Source organism: Gasterosteus aculeatus, chromosome 10, assembly GCF_964276395.1.
Source record: "Gasterosteus aculeatus chromosome 10, fGasAcu3.hap1.1, whole genome shotgun sequence".
NCBI classification, from domain to species: domain Eukaryota; kingdom Metazoa; phylum Chordata; class Actinopteri; order Perciformes; family Gasterosteidae; genus Gasterosteus; species Gasterosteus aculeatus.
Genome location: NC_135697.1, coordinates 14724043 through 14751895, shown reverse-complemented (window position 1 = coordinate 14751895; position 27853 = coordinate 14724043). Strand labels below are relative to the sequence as shown.

At 46.8% G+C, this 27853-nt stretch overlaps 1 protein-coding gene across 2 annotated transcripts in view; it reads right to left on the bottom strand.

The window, feature by feature from the left end:
* The window catches only part of LOC120826048 (retinoic acid receptor beta), a 94945-nt gene that overhangs the window by 28460 nt on the left and 38632 nt on the right, over positions 1-27853 (bottom strand). Inside the window, exons 1-2 of one of the 2 annotated variants that reach the window (XM_040187967.2) lie at positions 16186-16901; positions 8205-8353 (exon numbers count right to left, since the gene is read on the bottom strand). In XM_040187967.2, the coding sequence (XP_040043901.2) occupies positions 8205-8353; positions 16186-16342 (306 nt within the window). In that variant the 5' untranslated portion in view covers positions 16343-16901. Of the gene's footprint in view, positions 1-8204; positions 8354-16185; positions 16902-27853 lie in introns of those variants that run through there. The other variant, XM_040187965.2, reaches the window with a different exon arrangement.

Genomic DNA, 27853 nt, shown 5'->3' with positions numbered 1-27853 from the left:
ATGGGTAACAGATTAGATCACAGGACTGAAACGGCTGACTCTGTAGCCCATCTCGCCTCGGCCTCGAGCATCCGTCAACCTCCGGGACACCCCCCCCCCCCCCCCCCCCCCACTCCCCTCCCCCCACTGTGGCACCGGCACTAGCCAAAAGCAGCCAATCGCGCGGGCCGGGTGTTGACGACACGTGACCGGTCCGAGGTCACCTCCCCTCCGCCGGTATTATTCATTTTCTTAATAGATGCCTTTATCCCGGCTGATGTGAGCCAAGCGTGTTGGCAGACATCACCTGCAGGGTCTGACGGATGGCCGTGGGAGCGGCCCGCGTCGCCATCAGCTGCCATATGAGTGCGTTCAGGTTGGGTGCAGAACCCAAGGCTACTTAGGCACTTATGTCATTCAAAGCCGAGAGCATGCAGGTCACTTCGCCTTGGAGATCTGTGTGTGTGTGTGTGTGTGTGTGTGTGTGTGTGTGTGTGTGTGTGTGTGTGTGTGTGTGTGTGTACTGGGAGCTGCTGCAGTTTGAGTCACACGCTGTGACTGCTCCCCGAGACTGCAGACTGCTTCCCGAGGCCGATTTGCATTTTGTGAGCTTCAGCTATTTGAGGTTTAAGTTTTGTTGGCGGTTCAGCGCAAATGCATCTCATTTAAACTTCTCCCAAACACGTTATTGATATATAGAATATATATAAATATGTAAATACTGATGGGGAGAGAAAATATCATTTTCTGGCCTGACAAAAATGATTGATGGTCTACTCATATGAGGAATCAGCTCAACTACTGCACATCCCCATCAAGGTTGTTCGTCAGTGAACTTAACACACCGTATGACTGAAGGGTATCAGCCTGCTTACCGGCCATTTCCAGATGTGCAGATGAAGACAAAGCATTTCTACTCAGTGACTCAGAGTTTTATAATTCCAATAAGTAAATTTAAGATGAGTCTGTTTTATTCTAACATTTTTGGTTGCTTATCGGCTTAAATAATGTATATTTCTCCACTTTTACGATGCTTTTATGATGAAAATGATTTGATTTGTGAAAATAACATCATGTTTTTAGCCCCACAAACTAATGACGTTACTTAGTGATCTTAGTGAACGTATTTATTACGTTCCTTATACTTTTTCTTGTGTTTTCGGAAAATGTTTAAAATATTAGGACTCAAAGACTAACGAGAACAGAGATGTTATCACCACAAGACGAGGCATCTTTATATAGAATCCAACTAAGCTTAGTTTGCAGTAGGTAGACTGCAGGTGTTTGTGTATCTCATGTGAGCAGATGCCTCCACTCTTTTCCTCTACGAGCCTCCAGCAAATCACAATTCTCTGAAACGACACGGAGAATCACACGATCATCACACCTGCTCCTTCGCCTTGATTCTTTTTTCATTTCTTGCTTAAATGTATTTCCTCTCCTCCTCCTCCCCCTCCTCCTCTCCTCCGTTCGCTCACAGCACACCAGTGTTGACCCGAGGCCGCAGACTGCTCTGGTATCTGCCAGTGTCCTGCGGGTTCACTCGTTTGAGGCTTATAAATGTGCGACCAAAGGACAACCCTTGAGCCGAGCGCTGTACAAAAGGTGTTTACCGGGCGGGCTAAATAAATGATTTAGTGGTTTCAGCCGTGAGGACTCGCTGAGAATGAATCAAAGCTTCCAACGCGTGGATGCAGAGGACGGCACTAAGTACTGAGCACGACTCTTTCATTCATTCAACCAGGGCGAGTTTCATTGTCAACACTCAACTTTGAGTCCAGTCGTCAAAACAACTTTTAATGCCTGTTTTATACTCCCGCTGTCTCTCTGCTGACTGCCCCCATTCATTTCCTAAACCTAACACAGAACCATATGACCACTGACAACAATGTAAACAATATCACACAGATGTTTACTGCAAACTGGAGAAAGTTCCCCACTAATCTCCGCTCTTCTCTCCAGTCGTTACCGTAGATGAGATGTCAGGGCATCGGGGGACGCGGGCCCAGCCACCTGGGAGACGAGGCCACTTCCCCCCGGACCGATAAAGTGCACCTCCGCCCGGATCGTTATCCGACATCTTGTTACCTTAATGGGCCGGGGGTGGGGTGGGGTGGGGGCAGTGTGTCAGGGCGACGGCCGCGCCATCTTAGGCCTTCTCGTTTACAGATTAAAAAACGAAAGTGCCGCCCATTCATTATTTACCACCTGGCCTCCTCCTCTCCCCCCACCTCCCCCCCCACCCCTCTCTGTTCCCCCCATCGGCGGGCTGTCCGGCGCTTTGGACTCGGTGCCGCGGCGCTTTGTGTCGCCGCAGCATTCAGTGGCGCCGGGGGGAGCGAGGCGGAGCGGCGGATTGCCTTTCGCTCTTAATCGTGTCGACATCTTATCACTGCCGTGGAAAGCGGAGAGGACACCGGAGACCCTGGGGGGTTCCAGAAAAATGAGGAGGAGAGGTAGAGTGGAGAGTAGGAAGGAAGAGGGGGGGGGGGTGTATTTATCCAGTTTATCCAGTCCAGGCTATTACTTACACCTGCAGCTCGATGGAAAGAGACAACAAGAGTTCAGCAAGAGGACTCGGCTGGCGGGACGAGGGGGCGCGGAGGGAAAAGTTAAAGAAGCCGGACAAAGAGTCGAGCAGGTCTACTGAAAGGTTCCCCGACCGCAGCCCAAGTTCTTCCCATTTTAATTAAGGGTCCGTGATGTTCTTTGTTTTTCACAAACGGAAACGTGTGCACAACAATAAACACACAAGGACACCTGCGTTTCCCTTTACTGCATCACTCTCCTTCCTCAATTACCAATGAGCAGCAGCAACAAGTCCACATTCCTCCAGTGAACCCGTCAATAACCGAGTACACGTGTTCGAGATCAGCTCAATGTAAGTGATTTTTCTGGGGGGGCAAAAACGAGGAGAGCCGTGTTGTTGTGGTTCACCGGCCGTATCGACTGGAGGAACAGAACAACGGGACAAAAGGTCGCACAAAGGCCGGCATTGTTACCGCGGCGAAGGTGAAACCGCCACAGATAAGGCACGGACAGAGCGGCGGCCATCGGCTGCGAAAAAACAAGGGACAGCTCTCCCAGGCCCCCGCTCCTCTGCTCTGTTCACCCCCCCTCCTCCTCCTCCTCCTCCTCCTCCTCCTCCTCCTGCTCCTCCTCCTCCGTGAAGCCAATCAGTGCTTCCCATCCGAGCACCTGAAGTGCACAGATGAAGCAGGAGATACGGCAGAGATTGAGAAGCGAATCAGAGGGAGAGAAGCCGGCGAGGCCCGAACAGAGACGAGCCGCCGCAGTCCGCCCCCCCCCCCCCCTCCTCCCTCTCCTAACCGTGCCAAAACAAAGATGGGAGAAAATTGGTTTCCCTCTAAAACATAATTGTACATAATTTAGGCAATTATTTTGGGTAGAACCAGGCGGGCTGTTGCCCCCAGTTCCCAGTCTTTCAGCTAAGCTAAGCTAACAACATCCTGACAAGCAGAACTTAGACCTAATAAAAGAGGAGCACATTTTTCTGTTGGCATGTGACGTCAATGCAGGTCATTTGTTATGACAAAATAAAGACGTTTTCTGCTTAAAAGGAGCTCCTGTGCGTCTCCTCGGGTTCCAATGCAACAAGTCATGTGTTACAATGAAAAGCTCCACGTGGCCCCTTTAAGAAAAAAAGAAAAACGTAGATATAAAAGACCATCAAGGAGAGTTGTTTTATCAGGCGAGAGCTAATTGTGCCGACCGGCAGTAGAGAGGATGAATTGGAGGAGGGCGATGCCGCGGCGTTACACTCATATCTATTTCCCGTCACACCTCCGCGGCGCTGACCGTCTCAGTTTGATTTTCTCTCTCTATTAACACTCTGTCCTCTTTCATGTTGTACACTGTTGACAAATCATATTATGGAGTGTGTGTTGGCACAGGGGGGGGGCTGTATAGATTAAGGCGACAGGCACAGAAAAGGGCGGATCCAAGGCCTCTTTCTTTTCGCTCTCCATCTTTGCAGTAAAGTGTCAACTGAACATCGGCTCTTCGTCATCGCCGTCCGAAAAGCACACGGGAGGAGGCGGCTGCTGCAGGATGAAGTTGGGGGTTTAAAGGGGAATAAACCCTTACTATGCTACAAAATATGTACGTATTTAAACTATGCATATGCATTCCGGTTACCGGATTGTAGCGCTCCTGCATAATGCATCGGGACACCAAAGGGGATGTATTTTTACACAGTTTTTCTGTTAGTCAGCAGTCATGCTGTGCACTTTGGAACACGTTATCATCACACACATACCCACCCAGGAACCGGCATATCTCAACCAAATAAACCAAATTATTGAAATAGAATGGCAAAAACAATAATTTGGTTTATTTGGCTGAGATTTGCCATTTTTGTTTTTGCCATTCTATTTCAATAATTTGTAAATTAATTTCATGTTTTTAAACAATTACTTTTAAGTAAATTGTACCTCGATAAAGTGTAGGCCATGCCATTGTTTAATGCTGCAGAAAACTGAATAAAAGCCTTCATGCAGACGGACGGCACCTGGACTCCCTCCAAGCACGCGGAGCCTTCGACACAAATCACATCCCAACCCGGGTCAAAACACCCGGAATAACCCGTCAATCTGTTTGCTCTCGAAAAACTCTTTACTCACTGCGCACTGTGCTTCTTTTTTTTTTTTAAACCAACACGACTCATTTCCCAGCTAAATGGACAACGCACATCCGTCTGACATATTTCGACGTTTGATCAAATAGGCTTAAAAGAAAGTAAATAATAAAAAATAAAATAAAACCTGACCTGCACTGATACAAAGTGATACTTTAAGAGAAAGAAAATACCCCCCCGCCCCTGAATGTTTTCCATAGATTGTGTTCACCTGCATCTCCGCCTGCAGATGGGCTTGTTTATGTGCGTCGCCTTACGCAGGCTCAACAATTCTGTAGATGTACAGAAAATCCATTTTAATCTGACACTTGTCTCCATTACTCCGTGAAGTAAAATCACTTATTTAAAAAGCAGAGTCTTTAATTTAACTGCCGATGCAGGACGAAAACACTTTCTTTTCATTGTTTGCTTCTATTCCTTTGCTGGTATGGAGCTATTAGCCTATTAGCCTAGCTTAGCAGGTCACGGGTCAGCATTTCCAGAGAACAATGAAATATGATTTTTGTTAAGAAATCGTCGGGGGAATGTCAGTAAACGTAACAATTCCTTTTCTGGCTTCTGGGGGGGAAAACCCGAGAGCAGAGAGTTCAGACGGAGGAGAGTTATGTGAGCCTTCTGAATCGTGTCTTATTCAAAAGAGGTTACGGTCTCCCGCTTGTCAAACCAGTTCCATCAAACTAATCCCGCGGTGTCAGCGCCTCGGCACCCACCGGGTGAGGGAGGGAGGGGGGGGGAGGAGCGCTCACGCCTCAAAGTTTTGTCCTCGGTCCTAAAGGCCTGTCAGCGCCGGCGACACGCGTGTACACATTCCGGCCTCCTTTCTTTCTGGACGTTTCGGGGGCTTATGCAAAGCGATGTTAAGATGTCACTCTGTGAATTCTATCCTCGGAGGTTAGTGGTTACCGGTCATACACACGGCTCCACGTTTAACTGTCCGGGTTTTAGACAAGTCTGAGATTTTTGTCATCTCACTCACTCCGTCGCATTCTGACTTTTTCAGCACTTTTCTGACATGGCTTTTCTATTCTGATGGCCAGCAGCGGACAGCCAATGGGGGAAAAAAAGCAGAGATGTTTAATTCATTTATTGCCGAAAAAAAAAGAGATTTTGAAACATGAGACGTTGCTGTGGGAATAGCGAGAACTTTCCCTCATTTGTCTCCGGCAGCCCTTTAGGTTTCCTCCACTCTGAGTAATCCTGATGGACTTGATTAGGAGTGAAACATTAGCTGCAGGAAATGATGCCAAAATATGAGGCTTTACAGCTGGACAGATATCGGATAGCCGGCAGTTCCTCGTGCTTGGAAAGATAAATAAAAGATGTTTCACAGTTTCTTCTCGTGTCTCAAGAGGAAATCTGGCTGAAATAACGATGCAGAAACTTTGGGACGCTCCTCCGATACCTGGGACATATTGCGGCGTTGTCAGGAGGACATAACAGGAAGCGGGGGGGTGACTGAGTGTGAAGGCTCCCTTGACTTTGGAGGATTTCTTGACCTCGGGTCGACACGGAGGAATCTGTCATGCGTTGCATATGCATGTGCTTCTGGAGGCCCATATGCCTGCGCGCTGTTTTAACAATTCAAATCAGCTGCGTCCACACAGCAGATCTGTCAAGGCCAGGCACACTAACTCGGTGACAACAGAAGTTACACTTCTACTGAACCTATTGTGTGGACGTGGTCCTCCCCTCTCGCTCTTTGTGCAGTGGGTCTCCTGCGAAAATAGAAAAGGGATCGACTGAAAATGAAAAATCGTTTCACCCGAGAATACTGGGCTTCTGGCTCCAGCTCCTCAGACGGGAAGTTCTGCAACCTTTCATTAAAATACTGCATACAAACTTTACTAACTCAGCTGTAGTGTTTTTTTGTTACCGTATTCATTTGCAACACGACGGCTTTCCGACCAGCGTCTGCGGAGCGTGACATTTTCTTAATTAACGCTACATACATGTGTAAGTGTTCCACAATATATGCACACAGCCCACAAAGCACGCGCAGACACTGTGTCTTTGAGTCTATTTGTAGCTCTAATTGGCACATTCACTGGGCAGTAAAAGGCTCCTCTTGCTGGCTAAAAGCCTACAGCCGTGCAGCATGCTCGGTTGCATCTACCGAATGGAAGGGCCCCCCCCCTCGTACTACAGGCAACAATGCCTTCGCCATGGAGACGGGAATACAACACAGTGCAAAAAGAAGCTATAATCCCCTGCTTAATCCTCCTGAGTCAGGATGTCACAATAATCAAGGCCATTCTGCCATGAAGTGAACTATTTTTACATCAGCGGTCTGCGGCGAGCGGACGGATGGAATGAAACCCCCGTCGAGGACATTTCACTCTATTCACCACCTTTATCCGTCTTTAAGGGAGCGCGATCTGCACTCGCGACTACCGTTGTGTGTAAGATCCGGCTTCCCTGCTCCCAATACATGTCGGGTTATCGGTTATTTGAAAAGGGAAACAAGCTAGTTCCCGCCGCCAGGAGAGTGTTTCGCAGAGGAGAGCGTGTGAGAAGCATTAACGCCCGGCATGCATGCTAACATTCGATGCTGCAGCTTACCACCAACTGAAGGTCGGGCTGACCTTCCCCAGGTGAAGTGGTCTCCTGGCGGCGAGGAGGATGAAGGGAAAACGTTCACAGGGGCAAACTGGACGAGGCGGCGACGTACAAGTGCTATTTACGGGACACGACCAGCCTCCAAACTTCATTATTTTCAGTTCAGTTCACCGCCGGATGTTTTTAAACCAGAGGCCAGAGGGGCGGGGGTCAGAGGTCACTTACGATGAGGGGTTTTATACTGGCGCACGGGAGCCCGCGGAGAACTTGGTCTGACCCGGAGGCGAGCGAGTGAGCTGATCACCACCTCCCTCCGGGCCAAAAAAAGGATTCCTGGCATACCTCCGCTACGATGACAGAGGACACGCAAAGCGCCATCGCCTGGGCAGGAATCACACGGGCCGCCCGGCAGGAAGTCACGTGCGTTCCTCCAGGAGACGCCGCTCTAACGTATCGCTGGTCCCACCAAGTAGAAGCTTTACTCTTCACTGACTTCAATAATTTCATGTTTTTTAAAGGTGCGGCATCCTGAACGTTGTTTGTATGAGTGTGCGTGTGTGTGCGTGTGCGTGTGTGTGTGTGTGTGTGTGTGTGTGCGTGTTACCTAGCAACAGCTGCTGTAAGTGGGAGACGGACAGACAGAAAGTGCTGGCAGAGCAGATTGTTGGGAGGAATTTCTAAAAGTAGAACATTTTAAAATGGCAGACTGAGACGGAGGAAGCACCGTGAGAAACAGACTCTCCTCCTGTGGCCACGCGTTCTCGCTGTGACGCCGACCGATTGTTTCACCACAATCCCTTGAATTTGAGTACTTGAGGCTGGTGGCGCTCAAGGTTCCACGCTCAGCGGTCCGTTTGCCAACATCCTACAAAGCAATCTCCAATCACGGTCCACTTACTGGCTTTTCCCGCTGGTTTTGATCATGGATCTGATTGAGAAGGAAACAGCACTTTGTGTTTGGTACTAAACTGCGGCAGGTCACGGCGTGAGGAGGCGCGGGGGGGGGTCCTACCTTGCAGCCCTCACACGCACTGACTCCATAGTGGTACCCGGAGGACTTGTCCTGGCAGACGAAGCAGGGCTTGTAGATCCTGGGGGGCGGCAGCGGGGACGGCGGGCTGGGGACTAGCTCCTCGGAACTGGTGCTCTGCGTTTCAATGGCTGTGGGGAAACGCAAACAACAGGAGAAAGGTTTTTAAACGATAGAATGATTCACTTACACACAGAGAAGTAAAAATGGTAATAAGTAAACTCTCTAAATTCAGAAAACCTTTCTTTTGTTAGGAAAAAAGTTGAAAATACAAAGTTTTTAGCCATGCTAGCAGTTCCATGGATGTTAATGGTCGGTAGTTTTTGTCATAATATGGTTGAATCTGAATTTATTTAGCACCATTCAAACATGCATGTTTACACGCTAAGGTAACATGCATGTAAGCGTATCCAGTGCATGTTAGCATTTAGCACTGAGCACCACTGAGTCACTTGTGGGGCTTTTTATTACTTTTTCATAAAAGGAGCCCTGGAGTGTTCCTCTCAACAAAAACAAATACATGTTTCCCAACCAAAACATCGAAGAAAGAGTTTAATGCATTTGAATGAATACTTGAAGATGGAGCAATCGTCCTGCACTCAGTAAAAATGTGCCAGACTTTGAACCAACGCAGGGGCGGAACCGCTGTGCGTCCACATGCACACGACCTGTCTGCACAGAAAACTGGGAGCCGTCTCCGCAGCATCTCTACTGATTAGATTACTTTCTTCCGTACTTCATCAGAGCAAACTCAATTACTGATGGTAAGGGCCACGCTTTTATAATTACAGGACCCTCGTCCCTGCATGGAATTCCCTGGCGGTTTAATCGAATCTTCGGCTACGTTCACCCTGAGTGACTTTTTGCGCGCGTTGGATTCGCAGTCTTTGCCGTCGGGAATCTTCCAGCGGCTCGGTACATGAAGACGCCTGTCACCTCTGTGGTAAGGGACGAGGATGTGAGATGATCACTGAGGTTAATTAGAAGGAGATGATTCATAAGTCTATCGATTCCCACTCTTATCTGGCTGCGAGGAGCGTTTTCCGTCCCTGTGACTCTTCACCAAAACTGCTCAAAAGTCCTGCAGAATCTTTAAGTACGTGATGCCGTCCGAATTTCAAGCGGTATTCATCCGAGGGTTGAGCAACTTCGGGTCAGCCGCTCTCGGGCAGACGGACGGGCGGACGTTTGCTTGCCATTGAAGTCGGGTCGTCTCACGGCTCCAAATGGTTCCCCCTCTGTTGTTGGCACGGAGCAGTGAGAAGCAGCTTGCACATAAAACAGATGTATGGTGAGACACGGCGCTGGAGGCCCGCCAGCGGCCCCCCCGACACACACAAAGCCACCTGATAGGGGCGATGGGGGGGGGGGGGGGGGGGGTGTCTATGCACTGGTGTTTAACGAGCCCAGCGTAAATGCTTTTTCCAGACTTGTCTTGATGCTCTTATCCTGCATCTCCGTCGGCCAGATCACAAGTCTGCTTGCACGGCGGCGACTCATTTTCTCCCCGGATTGCAGACACTATTCACTGGAATGTGATGTCATCCCTGCTCGTCAGTGAGAAAATACTTCAAGAGATGGAAAGTGTGCCGTTCCTCGGATGCAGGTGTTTGCCCACCTGTTGTTAGACCAAATAATAATAATACTAACGCAGGAGAGCATTGAAACGCATATGTGTTTGTATGGATCTTATGACCATTGACTTATTCTTAAGAGGTACATTTATTGTTAAGTACTGAAAATAGCTTTTTTTCACATATTTATTCACGTGCTCTCCTTCGTCGCCGATTCAACGCAATCCCTGCTGCAATGGCATAAACTGCAATGGCCTCCTCGCCTCCTCGCCCCCCCCCCCACAATATCTCCGTCCTGCATCCGACATCTAAGAGGTGAAACAAGGTGTTCGTCTGAGGACCTCTGGAGCGCAAACGCATTGTGTATTAAACCTTAACATACACCTGGGGGGGGGGGGGAATACTTTTGTTACTGATATGGCTCGGGGGCATTTGTGACGGCTGGGTAGTCCCACATCGAGGCGAGGCAGCGGCGACCATTCGGCCCCGCTGCCTATTTGGAACTGGCGGCTGCGTCTGAGAGGCGCTGCGGCCACCTGCAGACAGATTCATTACGCCCCTCAGAGAGCGTGTGTTTGTGTGTAAGGAGGGGGTGGTCAATGGGCTCCTGTGTGCTGGCGGCCCCTCTCAGGTGCACGGGGAGCCCTTTTTCTATTTTCTGCGTGATTAAACTTTTGAGTCGACTTCCCACCCGCATGTTAACGTACACAGAAAAAGCTCCAGCAGGGGAATCAAAGCACGCTGACAGACGGGCGCGCACGGCGGCTCTGGCTTAAGAGCGGCCAGGAAGAAAAATCTGTGGCTGCTGAACCTTTGGCCTCCGGCTGAACCCGCCCCGCCGGACGGACAGAGGGGGCGGGGGGGGGGTTGTGTCAAACAAGGGAAGCGCATCCAGCTCCGTGCAGGAGGCTGCAGGCTGAACGAGGGGGGGTGAGACGGCCCGTCCACTGACCGGTCTGCTGGGACGCAGCGAGACACGGGGAAAAAGGCTCACAGCTGATGGAATTACACGGGGAAACTTTTAAAACTGAATGAGTTCCGACTGATAACATCTAGAGCGACGTGATGATCTGCCGGCGTCTCGATCTGATAGAAGCTCGGCGGCTTCATCGGACTAGATTCAATCACGGGCGCTTTCGGAATGAAAACTGATGCAATGCAACGTTTGAAAGGTGAAATAACGCCTCGTTCATGTTCAAAACATTCATAAGCAACATAATTCCACCGGTGTCCTTTTTGTTACTGGTTTTATACAGTAGCTGTGGCCAATGCGAGCTAAAGTTATCTTAGTATTGGCTGTACTGACATTAAGGGGATCACTTTTCTGATGTAAAGTAACTTCTGTATTTTGTAACTTTAACTTTTGTGGCTTTTCAACACAAATTGCACATTATTCTGTTGTATTACACCGTCTCATTTCCTTATTTATGGCCACGGTTGAACTCTCTAATGTCAAGTTCCAGATCAGAAACAAGTCGGCACTCGCGTTTACTTTTCGCATACGTTTATGTCTTACGTTCATACGTTCATAGATCCACCCACTATGCAGCGTGAACGCACCACATTCCCAGTTTGACCTGAGAGTTAGTATGACTGGTGTGTTAGTGTGCGATGTCCAACACAAGCCACAACAAACGTCTGAAGGTAACAGAATGGAGAAAACAGCGAGCGGGTCATCACCGGTGAGCCGTCTGCAGCCTCCTAAAAAACACACAGCGTGGGGCGGGATGTGAGGTCTCGCGTGCAGGGAACAAAGAAGAGCGTCAACTATCTGCTCCGTGTCCTCCGCGTCCTGACAGCCAGTCAGACAAACTCCCCCCACACGGGCCTCGCCAGACGGCAGCAGAGAACCCCGAGCAAAGCCTGCGAAGCAAAGCCCAGGCGCTTTGACGCCGCGGCGCCGCCTTCACGATCGGGACAAAGGTGCCTCTCCGCTGCGGGTGATGGGAGGGCCGAGGTGCAAATGCGGCACCGAGTTTTTGTTCAGAATAAAGGCAAGAACCGCAAGTCGAATTAAACCGGACAAATTATAAAGGACGGGCAGGAAGCAGACAGGAGGAGAGAGAGAGAGAGACGCATTTGCTGGGGTGTGTATTTGTGTTTGTGTTACGGAGAACGCCGCGGCGATTTGGGTGTGTGGCAGTGGGCATCGCCCCCCGGGGATGAGAGGAATATTACTCCCCCTCTTCCTCCTCCTCTTCCTCCTCCTCTCAGCTGACGCTCCGTCCAGGCTGAGAGTGTTTTCCTCCGGGTCGTCTCTCGGCTCACGAACAGCCGGCCCAGTCGGAGGAAATGGTTCAAAGTTCACCCAGAGTACACCGAACAGGGGAGGGGGGGGTTGGTGGGGGGGTCGAGAGGAGCTTTAAACACTCAAAGGAAAAGAAAATAACAACGAGGAACTAATCATTTGACTTTGCGTCTGCCGGGGAGGAGAGGGGAGCGTCTGCTTTTCATCAAATGCAACATCCGAGAGGACAAACTCCCCATTTTCACCTCATTTCTCGCCGTTCGGGTTTGAAGATTCGTGTGACCGAAACCCGCCCCGAACCCGTCCTTTTGCCCCGCCCCCGCCGCCGCCGCCGTGACCTCGCGCCGCCGCCGAGGTCAAACCTGGCCCCCGACAGGAAAGCAGCAGCGCCGGACTCAACAGGTGCCGCGCCGAAGCTTTGACGAGAAGTGAGTGAGGAACCGAGGCGGCAGACGACGAGGGAGGAGGCTAACGGGGAGGAACAGCAAGTAATTAACGCGAGAGAGGTTTCTTTTTAATCCACAGGAATTTGTGGCCTGTACGGTTTTTGCCCCCCGCCTGCACATTGGGATGTAACTGGATCCTGGCTGTGGGCGGGGGGGGATTCAGCGGACACGCAGACAAAGGAGAAAGGGAGAAATTGGTATTTTTAACCTTAATTTTCTCTGTATTCTTGCTGGATTTGGCAATGGAAATTTCATATTTTAATGCTGTGGATTTTTAACCTTCAACCTGCCCTTTAACCATTATTTTGTGATGTTAGGGTAAATTTGCACAAAATGAGCTAAAGTCGTACAGTCATGAATGCATTCTAATGAGTTAAGTCCAGTTCACTCCTTTTGAAAAATCCATTTATATTGTTGTATTTAAGTGAGTGAGTTTTTTAAAGGATGTTTTGCCACAAATTCTTTCTTACTCTGACTTTTTTTTTAAAAGGGGTTGGGTTGTTCTCAGCAACAAGCAGTTCATAAAGAATATGCACAATAACTCAACACAATATGATATGACTTTACTTTCAGCCGTTTCATCTGTATATTGTTTCAGTCTGGCACTTTTTACTTTGAATGTCTCGCATTCATGCCAAAAAAGTAGCGTTTTATTTTTCAAAGGGTTTAAAGGCTTTAGCAACTTAATGCATCACGACAAAGGAAAGTTCTCAACTGTACCCACATTAACACACGTGTATTCCAGCTCTTAAAAACATGAAAAACATGCCAACATGAAATCTAGCTGCGTTTTTTTTCCGCTGCTCCGGTCGAGTATTTGATATTTATCAGAAGGTGGGACACCACCGTCGCCCTTATCGCGCCGATCAAACACGCCCCGGCGTCAGAGAGCGTCCCTTTCATTTCACTGTTGTACATCGCTTTTTATCCCCCCCTCGTCAACCTTTCATTTCACACGCCCACTAGATCAGCTCGGCGTGCGAGCTAATGCTAATCAGAAACGCTCGAGCCTCGGAGACAAAAAGGCCCCAATAATCCCACAGCCGTCCACGTACGCACCACGGTCTCCTTCCAAGTCACGATGGCAGTTTACAGGCGATCACCGTTTTTTAGTTTGTTACAATGACCCGATGCTTCTAATGTGATACGTGTCTTCACGCGGCCCGGGGATCCTCCCTCGGCCGAACAGCCCGTTTTATCCGTGCAAAAGGAGGTCCTTGATCATTCCTAATTAGCCTCTAAACTGGAAGAGGAAGTGCATTAATGGTTGGCTCGTTGTCAATGCGGTTAATTAACACCCAGGAGGTTTCCATTATCCTGAGCAAACAAATTAATAAACCAACATTTCAGAGACCCTGAGAGAGGCCTCCAATCTCCAACCCAAGTCTAATTTTAACGGCGCTTTCTTTCAAACAGGAAAGAGGAGGAGGCGTGTTGAATGAGAAAAAAATCAAGTAAAAATCGACAGGATGCTCTGTTGTCTCTTTTAGAGTCTTTTAGAGCACGCTCCAAGAATGACGTTGTGTGTCACTCAACCAACGTTAATGCCCGGGTGAGAAATAAAGCAGCATTATGACCTGACCTTGACCTGAGAATTGTTAAAACGATGACCTCGGCTCTGCCAAAGGCCAGAGAGGCCGTTTTAAAGTCGGTCCAAACCTTTTAACGAGCTACTACAACTGTTTACACTTCACGGGATATTTTTGCAATTTTGTGGCACTTTATTGAAATGCTAGTTAACATATGCATATAAAATTATGCAATTATATATATGGAAGTAAAAAAAACTAATGTGCATCCTTAACTCTCCTTTGCTAATACATTCATGATTATGTTCTAGCAATTGAATTAAAATGTGTTTTCACTGTAAATTAACTGTTTTGAGTACCTAAATGAATCTATAGACTACATTGAATGTGATTGTAAGGGTCATTTATTTCTGCCGCCTTTTCTATTTTACTTTAAAAGAGGTTAGGTATGTAAGCGCTTCACAATGAACATGAGAAAAAGCAGATTTTGCGACAGATTAGCGACAGGAGTGAAATTTAAAAATCATAAAATTTCCAATTACGGAAAATATAAATCCCAAGTGAAAATACTAATTTCAAACCAGTTTTTCTGAATCCTGCCTATTTGCAAGGACGAGAAATTGGACGCTAATGTAAAATAATGATATGATATGAAAGTCATGCAGTTTGCCTGCACAATTAAATTAAATATATTGTAAAGAATTTCTCAAAACATTTCTAGAATTCCTTGAATACACACTTTAAAGTTAGAGAAACCCCTTTCACATCATTTTAAATTATTTTCACCTTTCAACAGGTTTTACCATCATAATTATGTGTTTTTATTTATGGTCTAAAAAGCTAAAAACTGATTAGTCGATTAGCGTCTTGTCAGAAAATGTATTGCAATTCATTCATTTTTCAAGCAGAAAGGCCATATTTTATATCCTCTAGGTCTCTTATTCACATTGTCGTTATGGACGCCTGCTTGGATAATACAAGTTATTTAAAGATGCAACATTGCTCTCTGGGAACTTGTGATTTGGATTTAGAAGGCAAAAAAAACATTATATTGATTAAGTTGTAGTTTTCTGTCATAGCTTTTAGGCAAACCTGCAGCAGAGCAGAACTTTAACCGTCACTTTAAAATAAAAACCACAGTCAAAGTGGCCACTGTCATTTTTCCTTCACTTTCCCTCCACTGACAACAGCCCCCTTTTTTGCCCCAGTGCCCTTGAGCAAACACTGAAGAATGACAGCTGGAGGCTGGTCATTATCAGATGAGGATAAATCACGGGGGCAGCAGCAGGGTGACAGAGGAAAAACAAACACTGGCTATAGAACCTCGTGATGTGGAACGTGTCCTTTCTGACACCTGACTAAAAGGGTGGAATCAAAGACGGTTTCGCTCTTATTACCATAAAGATTCCATCCTCACATGCATGCTATATATATATATATATATATATATATATATATATATATATATATATAAAATAAAAAGATATATCCCTTCGGAATGCAGATTCCCTTAAGTGTCCCGGCCATCGATCAGCCTCGGCCGGTTCGGAAAGCGATGAGGTGTCGACATGTTTGCGATAGCAGCCCGCTGATCGCGTCGGAGAGTCCGCGGGGGTCATTTGTCTGCATCGGTGTCACGGGGAGCGGGTCGCGGCTCGCAGCGGTCATGTGCAGCCGGGGTTGGGGGGGTGGGGGGGGGGAGGAGGTGCGCAATCGTGTTTACTCGGTGCATTCCTCCACCGCGCTGCTCTCTTGAGCTGATCCCAGACCAGCCACCCGTCCGCAGCACTGACCACTGATTTCAGCTACGACGGCGCACGGCGGTGAAACGGGACGTTCTGGAGAGTTTACCTGCACCAGCTAACATCCCAAACACCAAATTACACTTGAACAGGTTGCTCTAAAAACGACACCGTGTCTACGCGCGTAAAGAATAAATCCTCCTATTGTCATCCATTGCGCGCCTGTGACGCGCTCAGGCGTCCTGTTTTCCAGCAGTTTTCCAACAACTCCAAAAGTGCAATTCCCTAATTCGTCTGACTTTGGGGGAACTTATTGCTGTGAGTCACCGCACCGCACACATCATCACCCAGAGCCGTATCCAGCCGAGCCAACGACCCGCAACGCCACCAGCGACAACAAGAGACGAGGAGAAGTTGGACCTACAGTGAGCGCTCCGGCGGTGCTGCCACTCTCTGTGCGCCAGTCCGCTGATGCAGGCTTTCAGAGCCTTCTCCTGCAGCATGCAGGACGACGGGCTGGACGTGTAGAAATCCAGCATCTGCCCGGGACTCACGGCCAGCACGTCCATGCAGTCAAACATGGTGACGGCGCGTCGTTCGAGTAGTCTTGTGCGTTATGGATAGAAAAATCGCCGGCATAAGCGCACACAACTCCATCAAACTCCGCTGATCCCCCCCCCCCCTCCTCCTCCTCCTCCTCCTCCTCCCCACCCTCCTCCTCCTCCTCTTCCTCTCCTTCTCCTTCTTCTTGGCAGGGCAGATCTCGCTCCTCTTGTTGTCCTTCGTCCCGCACCGGGATCATGAATTGTTCGGAACCAAAACGCTCCACGACTTCTCTAAACGCTCATTGGCCGTTTCCCCGCATCGCGTCCGGTCTGCGAGCCGCCGCCGCCGCCGCCGCGGACGTGTGGACGGGACTCGTGCGTGATCCAAACAATCATCTCCCGACGTGTTTTTCCTTCGCAAACGCCCCCGTCCCGGGAGAACCAGCGGTGGGCAAAGCGCGCCCGAACCGCAGGGTCTTTCTTCCTTTTCTTTTCTTTTCTACTAACAAAAATAACACGGAGGGCGTCTAAAAGCCGGTTCTCCTCCCGGATGACGAATGGGTCATCCGTCCCCCCGTGCAGCTCATTTCCAACTAGTTTTTGCCACCGAGAATGAACGATTGCATTTCCTAATATATGCGAGTGAACTTTGCATGAACCCTTCTGGCTGGTGACCTTCACATGACCCGGCGGGCTGACATCACTGCAGCTCCGCAGCGCGGAACGAGGCGGAGGGAAGAAACGCAGGCGGACAAAATTGTTCCTTTTTTTCTTTGCAATTTTCATTTTTTGGATAGAATAAAAACGCAAGAGGTTTGCTAAAATATTTTTTAGTATTCACCACAGCTTTAATCTGAAGGCGGCTGCTTTTCACGCGCAGAGACAGGAATACTTATTTATATATTTATACCATTATAAAAAGAAACGTAGGTGTTGAATGTCATATAATTCAACAAACTGCAGAATTATTTATCTAGTATAATAATAGTTATCTGCGCGGTGTCACCGATTTGAAAAGGGAAAATTGTTCTGCTGAACGTCATTTGGAGATTTCGGGAGCATCCTGTGTTGCCTTTTCTCTTTACTACGTTAAACAATGTGTGTCCAGCATGTAGCACCTCACTCAAGGACTAGTGAGAAAAATGAAATGTGAGAAGCCACGTCCTCCCGGTGATGCATGCGATTGCTGCAAGCACTAATGATGATGATAACGAGGATGTCATAAGTCAACTACATTTCAAAGGAAGATATTGTACCTTTTGACCTCCTGTAAAATAACATGCCAAACTGGAAAAACTCATATATACCATCATCATATTTCCTAAAACGTTAAATTGCAGGCTCTTTAAAACAAAGCTCAGGTGAAACATAGTGTTAATTTTAATTTCTTAATTGAAAATAGCTGCGATGTTCTTTCAAACACACACAACATGTTTGCATCGTTATATTGTTGTATAAAGGTCATATAGTCCTATATTTCAAAACAAAAGGCAGAGTTGTTTGTTATTCTTCCTGAACGTTTCCACATGTGGTTCAGAAAATAGAGGATGGCTGCAAAAACCTCCATTCTCTAAATTAACAACATTATTTTACTGTAATATATTCACGATTACGATTTCACACTTCTATGTCACGGAAGTCAGGACCGGGGACAGGAGGACTCAATCGCAGACTTCAGGACATGGGAAACACATTCAATGAGCCGACCAGAGACAAGAGACACACATGGTTCGAATACGCCGGGAAGACAATCACAGGGAAAACACAACAGGGCAGGAAGGGAAGCAAACCCAGGTACAACGAGGAAGGAAACTACAAAATAAAAGAAGGAACAAACCCACACCGGGACAGTATATTCATAAAAAAGCAATATGAATATACTTTGTTACAGATTGTCTTTAGGTTTGGCGTAAAAAAACTGCTAACGCAGTATTTAATCACTAATAATCCAATAATATAATGTTCTAAAAGGGGCCATGCTGTGTAATCACTTGTGGACGGGACGGGAGGGTCCAGCATGGAAAAGTGAAGACCATATAGGTGCATGACGGTGGTCTGCAGCTTGATTTAAAAGGAAAATCTGTTATTTTCAAATGCAATTTACTCCTGTCAATAATTAGGTAATGCACGTATAAGTTCCAAAATGCAAAAACAACTTACAGTTCCTCACATTCTGATCTGTTTCAGGAACTTAAATTACATTAAATAAAGAGTTGATTTAATGACTCAAGCAATTAATCACTTAATGTATTCAAATGTTAGAAACATTGTTTTCTCATCAGCAGAAGCACTTTAGTGAAAGTCTTTTTTTTTTATCTAAAGGCGAGTTACATGATGGCGTCGGGTTATGTGTCTCGTATCTGATCCAACAGTAAATCTCTCAGCTAAGTCACAGGTAACGTATCTATCAGCGCTGCTGGCGATACGCAAACAGCTGTTACAGTCACATGCTCATAAAGGATAAACTCAACGCGGTTTTACTACAAAATAAAATACACCGTACAATGAACAGATTAATACTTTGATTAAAATAACAGTAAAAATATAGTATAGTTTAAAAATAAAGAAAATTCTGGACTATTTCACACACTAACGTATGATTCCATCATCAGAAATGTTGCTTTTGTTTACGAGCCAACATGTCAATCACTTAAAAGATCAGTGAGCACTCTGGATGCAGATGTTTGGAAACTTTGCGACTGACAAGAGTTGCCGAGTCGATGATGAGGAAACGGAGAGTCAGCTGATTCAGGGACACAAAAACGAGCTCCACATTTGCATCATTTACTTTAGTCAGCGAAGGTCAGCTGCATTTTATTCACATGCGCTCATCACAACTGTACATCGATTAAACCACTGTGTCATTAGAAGTCCAGCCGCTAAACATTCAACCTCCTACCTGCTGTGCACATTGTGTTAATGAAATCATGTTCTGATTATATCAATCATCGTAATGCAGCACACACTTATGTGATGCCGCGTAATGGCTTCTAGTGGGGAAATGTCATAATTTGGTTTTGTATAAATTAAATAGCGTAGACAGTTATAGAGGCGCCCGTGTCAGGTAATGCTAAGGTTCAATGACGAGTACGTCTACGGGGCCTGAGGGATGTTTGAACAGCAGAAATTAGACATAAGTTAAACATAAATTTAACAACAAAAGATAAGACATGAATTTGAATGGTTGAAGGTTGAAAGTCAACCGTCAAAAACTACATCCAGCGTGGGATTAACCCCCCTGGATTAGCTGGAGGCCCCTTCTGACCTTCCACGCAAACCAACATTTCCCCAAAAACGTTTTTCTATTTTTTCACCATTCCGTTTCTGTAATGACAATAAAACAAAAACCTTAATAAAAAAATCTTTGGACAGACGCCTTGAAAACTGACTATTGAGTGTGAGAGAATTTCTCACATTCAGACATTGGTTGACATTAAACTCTCCGGTTAGTCCACTAGCTCTGCATTAATAACAATGTTCTTCCTGCATTCAATGCGGCTGAATGTCAGCAGTGGACTGTAACTACGTACATGATACTGTATTTTTTGCTCGACTTCATCATGGTAAAACGTACATACTGTAAGTACTTTTACGTTAGGTACTGTAATGCAGTTTTGAATGCAGTACACTGAGACAGTTGTCCAGGGACGCACGTAATGCTAATGTAAAATGGGCCGAGGGGCCCCAGGGGTCAGCTCCAGATACATGGCACATAGGGGCCTCGTGGTCAGCTTCCCCTCTGTGCACCGGGGGCCCCGGCGTTGCGCCCTCCCCGTGACAAAGCTACAGAGAGTTTTATTGAACTTGTTTGCTGCCAACGTCAGCTCATAGAAGTTATATGTCAGTGGAGAGTTCACAACTCGTTTCCACTGCCCCCAAGTGGCCCAAAAAAAATAAAAACTGCTCATTTTGCTCAATTTAAAAACTTTGTTCTCCCTATTTTCCAATTAAAAAAGAAACGCTGGGGCTGCAGGTACCATATATATAAATATGTATGGTACCCGCAGCCCCAGTGTGCCCGAACCCAGCTGCACACCAACACTGGAGAACGTGTTTGATGGAGTAAAGAAGGCAGTTTGAGAGGAGGAGGCGGCGGCCTCAGCTCACTGATCCCCTCGGAGCTCATGAATACTGCAGAGAGCCTACAGCAGAGCTGAAACAAGAACCCCCGGACCCCCCGACACACACCAGCTGACCCCCTGCAGCTCAGCTGGTGTAACAGTAACCCCCGGACACACACACACACACACACACACACACACACACACGCACGCACACACAGCCCCGGTCAGCGGCGGTAAGGAATCCACCTGAAAATCCACCTGTAATTAGAAGGTGATAATGAACCCGTCCATCAAGATAAGCCGCTTTTTGGCATCAGTGCTCCGCAGCTCGTTGGTCGCCGCTGCCAAAACTCGCCAGGCCGCGACAACACACAGCCGAGCTGATCATTTAATAAGGCCGGGCAAAGCCTGACAGCCTCTCGGGCGACGCACACACGCGGCGGCTACTGTTTGCATTCTGCGTAGGAACTGCGTGGATGGCTTCACCGAGCTGACCTGCAGCTTCAGGTGGACTTTTTATTAGCGTTTATTCATCGTATTTACGAGCACAGTTGAGGTTTTGTCGTCACAATTCATCCGCGGGTCAGAGCCCGTTCAAGCAGCTATATTTAGTTACACTTGCACTTAGCCTATTGGTAATTTAATTGAAGCTGCATGGCGGAGGCAAATATACTTTCCACTCCGGTTGTGTATCAATTCCAAAGCGCCCATTGAAATGATGCCTTTGTTGACGCAACATGATACACGCAGTGAAACTGAAGATTAGGATTAGTTTTGCTGTGCATCATTAGCATAATTTCTTCATATTGAAACAGTAAGGGAGCATTTACGGACTTAAATACCTTCCACCTTTCAGAGGTTTCTAACCCTTTCACAATAAATGGAGCGCTCGTGGCGAAGGCACACTCTATATTAACCCCTCACACTGTAAATGAAATGTTGTCCACAATAAAAAAAAAAAGTTCTGTTATCACTTGCAGCAGGATGACAGATCCTTACTTTCCACAAACAGCAGTCACCCAATGGGTTGAAGATTGAGGACATGCATTGTCAAAAAAACGCTTGAGCAATTGTCAGGAGACTTCAATGCAAACTCTTTCCACGCGTTCTGTGTTCCGAGTTTGGTTTAGTCGCCGTCTGATAACAGCGCAGGAAGTCGGTCACGGTGCTGCAGTCCGGTGACCTTCCGACCCCGAGGGGAGCTCTCTCCGCGTCCCCTTCCTCCTCACTCTGCGAAGGGCCCCGGACAATAATACGTTTCAACAACAAAGGCACAGACTCAACGCCGCGAGTTGATCGCTTATGGACGGATATTTCCGCCTCTTGAACGGCGATACGATCGGGAAATGGTGAAAACTGTGATTGAGAAAAGCACATTGAGGATTGTTAGCATGAAAGTGACCGTATAAACCTCTTTTTAAAGCACTTACATCTGCACAGCGCTTTTCATAGTGTGCCGAGTCAACAAATTGTGATTTTACGGGGGATGCAATAGCAATATTGTTTAAAATACACATTGTGTTGTTTATTTGTAAGGTGTTTAATACTGAGTGTAAGAGGATTGAGAGCTCAGTCACAGAAGGAAGCCACATAGATATTTATTCATGTGTCTTCTTGAAACAGGTGGAGCTGGGGGTCTGGTGGGGAACTGACTACTTGAAATGCCAATTCAAGCTTCATTATTTCAGATGCTAAAAACCTCTGTTGGGTCCACTGTTTAATCAGTAAATCCAGTGTAATTTTAGTGGTATCGTTTTTATCCATTAGGAAACTTACAACGTGCTTCGAATGGGATAATAACATGCTGCTACGCAGGAAAATAGCCTTGAACTAACTTTAGGGTGTCTACGATGTAATAGAGTCCATTCTTTCTACTATTGGAGATCAGCCCAAAAATAAGCACGTTGCAGCCTGAACATGATGAAGGTGAAATGTTTAGCTCCTACAAGAAAAAGCCACTGTGAGCAGCTGCCAGTCTCGTCTGAGTTCTGCTTTTGGGGTCAACAAGAAAGGTTTAGAGAAAAATATACTTTTTACTTTTGTAACAAAGTAAGTTCCATCAGTTAAAAAAAAGAAAAACAAAAAAGAAAACAAAAATGTGCTTAAATTTAAATTCACGGTAGTCTTTTGGTCCAGTTGTTTCTATCACAACCACAAATGTCAATGTTAGAAGAAAAACTGTCGCTATGGCTTTAAATAGCAGGCTTGAATGAACCTGAACAGCTAAAAGTGGCTTAAGCGTTAAGGTGTGGTACTAACTAAGTGCATAGACCTTTTTGTTTTGACCAGCAAACCTAAAACCGCTTCTTCCTCGCCGCCTCTCAGAGGGAACTGTGCTGAGTTGGAGTTGTGAGCACGAGCCTCCCGTGGTCGTGACAGCGCATTTCAACCCAAGTGCACATTATTGTCTGTTCAGTACAAGACAATAGCTAATAAACATTGACTGCGCGGGCCGATTGTGATTGGTTAAAGACGTGCACCGCTGGCCAGAGGTATGGGAGAGAGACCCATTACAAACTAGAAGGCAATAAAGTGAGCTCATTTACCCCTAACAGCTAAGTACCCTCAGCAATGGGTCCCCTGCTGGAAATTTGGGTCGATGGAGAAGCAGTAATTACACTTCTATCTGAGTGTCTTAATGTGACTGCCGCCATTGTTTACTTTTCTGTCTCCTGCTGGCTGACGGATCATTTTCATTTCCAATCAGGTCTGTGAGCGTCTTTGTGTGTCTGTTTCGCCACATGCATGTGCGTGAGCGGGCGGGTGGGTGGGTGTTTTTGTTCTTCATATTCTATTGAATACGCTAATGCATTATAATATCATCAGTCCAACACAATTTGTCGGTTCACCGTACAGCAAAGGCTTCACTGGAAATGTGTTAATATCTTTTTTAATCTGTTGTTTTCTTGTACATTTCGGTGGGCCAACCCTTAAGTTGACATCGAGCCGTTTCCCGTCTACAGAAGCCAAATGTTTTTTTTATTAGATTTTAGATTATTGCAGAAAACAAGTTTATGATACTTGGTTGTTTAGTCCGGCTGAATTCGTCCTCACAAATGAGCACTACTTTTAGGATTTTTCAAGCATCAGTGCGACCTACAGGAGTAAAAAGCACCTTTTGTTAAAATAAACTTTTAACTGCATGTCTCAATTTGATACTGATTTTTTTCCGCAGAAGTCAACACAGAGCCTTTTAGATAAGTTAACTAGCGGAGCATCTCGTACATGGAAGAACAAAAAACGTCGACCTTTTAGGCTCGAGTTAACCACCAAACTAGAAACCCGTTTAAAAAGACCCTCGACTTTGAGACAATGCAGAGAAAATCGCTCCCTGTGGACGACAGGCCCAGAAGACACTGAAGGGAGCAGGAATCCGACCCCCCCAGGGGGACTAAAAGGGAGATTGTCATACGAGCCGCTGGAGGACGGCGGCGAGGAGGAGCACGTCTGGCCCTCTTTGATAAGCCTCCGTCTACTGTGACCAAGAACCAACTGCAGGAAACGGATGGACGAACACAACGATCCTCAGGGCGGAGACAAGCGGAATTTAGAAGTCATTACAAAGAAGTTGAGCGGTCAAAATGTATCGTATGGAAAAACAAGTTTCAGAATGGGCTTGTCCTTCTTTTTTTTTTTTGCAGTCAGATTCCAGCTGTCAACAAACGACTAACGATTCCTTTAAGTTTATTGGCAAAATGGTTATTTTTTCATTCCCTTTAATAATAATAACAATCAGTGTTTTATTACCCTGACAGCATTATCTTTGTCGGCGACTTCCACACACGTCACGAATGACCTTTTTACATAGACTGACGACCGCTTGTGCAAAGGTGTTGACACGTCGCAGCCTTCGTGGAAGGACTTGATTGAGGTTTGGAAAAGATCAAGGTCACGGTCAAATAAAAATCACACTTTGTGAGAAGGTGGTCCGCCGCGTCAAATCCATCAAGCAAACGATGTTTTGCTGCACTTTAACAAGTCATTTCACCTCAGCCGCTGCTTCTCACGAGCGACACTGATGCAGTTGAATCTGAGTTGAGAGTTTTGTTTGAGACTTTTTCTTTGCCCAAACTATTATTTTGTGGGGGGAAGAATAAACTTTCTTGTAAAAGAAAGCATTCTGCAGACAGTGACTTGATGTAACTTTTCATTGAATAACTGCTGTCTTATACAATTACAATAACACAAAACATACGTAGATAAATATGATAGAAGTAGAGTAAAAAATGAAGCAGAACCGCAGCAAAGAAACACCATCGGCGACCGCGGTGCTTATTTAGCGGCGATATCAACCTTCTCCTCATCCCTCCCCACTAAGCCGTCACCTCGGCCCTTAACCCGCCCCCCCTCCCCCCCTCCACCGCGTCCCCCGTCCCCCCACTCCGATGAACTGTTGAGGCAGAAGCCGGGTGTTTGCGGTGAGGGGAGCCGCCCGTCAGTCAGCCGGGCTCCTCCGTGGCTCTGGGAAGGATTACCGGGCATTCAAGGCGGCTTCACACGGTGAGCCACAGCCCGTCTGATCAGAGAGGCACTCGCCTATCTCCCCCGCCTCACCCCCCCGGGGGCCCGTGATTTCACAGGGATTAGCACACAAAGTTGCCTAATCTCTCCCTTCGCTCTTTTCCCATTGATGGTCATCTCGAACACGAAGGCACGCACACACACACACACACACACGGGCGCTCACGCACTCATCAAAACGTAGACAATCGAATATAATGACTGTCAGTAAGTTTTGTTCAATGCATTATGCTAAATTGAATAGCATCTAATTGAAATTGAACATTTTGGGGGGTGCGTTCGCTCACTTTGTTTCTGAGTGTGAGACGAGGAGATCGACAGAAATCTCAGATCTGGGTATTGAGTGGAAAGCTGGAGGAGGCGAGCATAGCTTAGCATAAAGACCGAGAGCGGTTGGAAACGGTTAGCTTGGCTGTAAAATGTACGTTGCATGAAGTAAACCTTACATTAGCTGGAAGAAAGGCTCCTAATTAGTGAATTTATGAACAACAGTATGCTTTTTTTTTTAATCCCATCTTTGAAAACAGTAAATAACTTGTGGCCCCATTAAGTGTTGGGAATACTTCAGGCTGGTACCAAATGGCAGACCACAGACGCCTAATTCAATCAGAAAGCCCGAGGGCGGCCCGGCACGGCTAACTGCATCACAGTTAAGCATCTTGATTTCGTCAGAATTATAGAAAATGACATGTGAACTCGACGTGAACCAGGGAGTCGGGGTGGAATCCTCGTATTGGCATTTCTTAATCTAAGCAGGGTGGTGCCAGAAAAATCAATACTTTTCAGCGGGCTCTTTTTCTGCCGTTTTCTCCCCACAAGTCTGCAGAGAAGGACTCCGAACATCCCGGTACAGGAACACAACAACAACAACAACACCACGGACTGTGCAGCCCTAATGCACAAGGCAACCGTATCAGAAAAACAGTGTTTCTCTGTTTTTCCACATTGACATAAAGTGATTTGAGTTGGTGCTAATGCAGGAGCTCTTGCTATTGCCCATTGAAGATTGTTTCAATTAGCACCATAATCAAACAGCAAACAATGGTTGTGTCGTACGGAGACATTAGAGACATTACTCCAGAGTGATAAATAAGCTGCAGGTGTCACCCAAATCTAAACTGGTGTTTCCTAAGAGGATACAAATTGGATAAACAGGCATTGTAGTAGTTTTTAAGATTAGGGCCTTTACACTGGTTGTACACTTCACATATTAACACCGCTGCCTTTGTTACTAATCCCACCAAACTATTCCAATATTTCTTCTCTACTAACATCTCCACTTCATGAAAACCTAAAAGGCAGGTTTCTCGATGATAACATGCTTAGGTTTCTCTTCCTTCTAAAGGTTTGTTCCTATTCCTGATAAGCAGATATGCCCATGAGGGAGAAAGCAACACACAGAGCTGAGAAAAAAAACTGCACAAAAGGGCAAAGAAGCTCAAAGGGACTCCTTTTCGTCCACACAAACTTACTTTTCATCAGGTGCTATCACGCGTCCCATTCACATCTACTGGATTGAGTCCATGCAGCATAACCAAGGTGCTGACAGGGGCTGATTACTCCAACGTGGGCCGAGAGGAGGGGTCACCCAGAGGACAGCAATGCAGAAGGGCCTTCCTGAGGTCCGGCACTGACCCGACCTAGAGCGCTGCCCAAAGAATGGCTAACATCGCTTCACCCCCCCCACCTCCAATGAACCGCTGCCTCCGCTGAGCTTTAATCCACTTTGACTTCGGTTGTGCTGACTGTGTGAAGAGTTAAAGTGAATTCAGTATTGACAAATGTATCAGATGATTGTGCACATTTTTCTACAGTCTCTGGACACGGCGTTGCACCCGGAAATAGATGGAAGTACAGTTATTAATAATAATGAACAATCTCAGGAGAAAAGTTCAAATCCTGCTTACTTTTACTCTTGTGCAACAATGGATATTTTTCAAAAAGTTGGCCATATTGTCGCACACAACCCTCTTAAGTCTGATATTGTAAAGGTATGGGGGAGGGGGTTTCAGCGGGTAAGGTCTTTTGCCAAAGGCATCAGTGCTTTGGAGGGAGATGGGGAGGGTGCGGGGGGATAAAGGGACTTATTATCTCTTTGATAGAAAATAGCTTGACTGAATAAGTAAGGTTTTTTCTCCTGTGAAATCGCCCTGACTGTCGAATCGTGGTAGCAGGGCGGTCAGAGCGGCGGCCATTATGATGTGAATTGTTGACATTCCGACCGCCGTAGCAGGATAACGTCCTTATGAGTCAGGCCGACATGTCGCAGACTCGCTGATGTGAGGTTTTGCGATGACTAAAAGCAGCGGCGGAGTAGTAACATAACAAAGCGTTGAGAGGCAAAGTAAATGAGATGGTGCAGCATTAAGAGACAGTAGAATTAGCACGCTAGCTACCACACTAACGGAAAGCTGGGTAGTTAGCTAGCTTGCGGGCTTTGATGCTAACACTGCTAACAGAAAGAAAAAAAAACTGTTAAATATAGCGCTCTGCTTCTACGGTCCTGATATGAAAATAGCAAGCAAAATCAAAAATGAATATATCCCTCCTCTGTATTCTGTCTCCTCGTACGCTATTGAAACACGTATCAATCTGCCACTGAGCCGTTTGTCTTTTGTCTCCCTCGTACACGCAGCGGCTGTTAATCAGTCGTGCTGCTGCCTCTGTTCGCCGGAGCCCGGGAGTACGCGGCTTAGCGCCTTTCAAAGGCCGCATCGTCACAAGCAGACAGCGCTACCGCGGCTCCCTCCATGAGAGGACGGCCTCCGCACATAAACAACCTTTTGTTCGTGTTCTCAGCGCCCCCCCCCCACACCCCACACCCCTCCCACATCCCTCCCAAAAAGGAAGAGGAGGCTCTGCAGTCTGCTGGCTTTCTCCCAAGACAAACTCACTCCATTACAAGGATGTGTCAATGGGTTGTGTGTCCTGATGGAGTCCAGGAACCTGAAGCCAAGCAGCA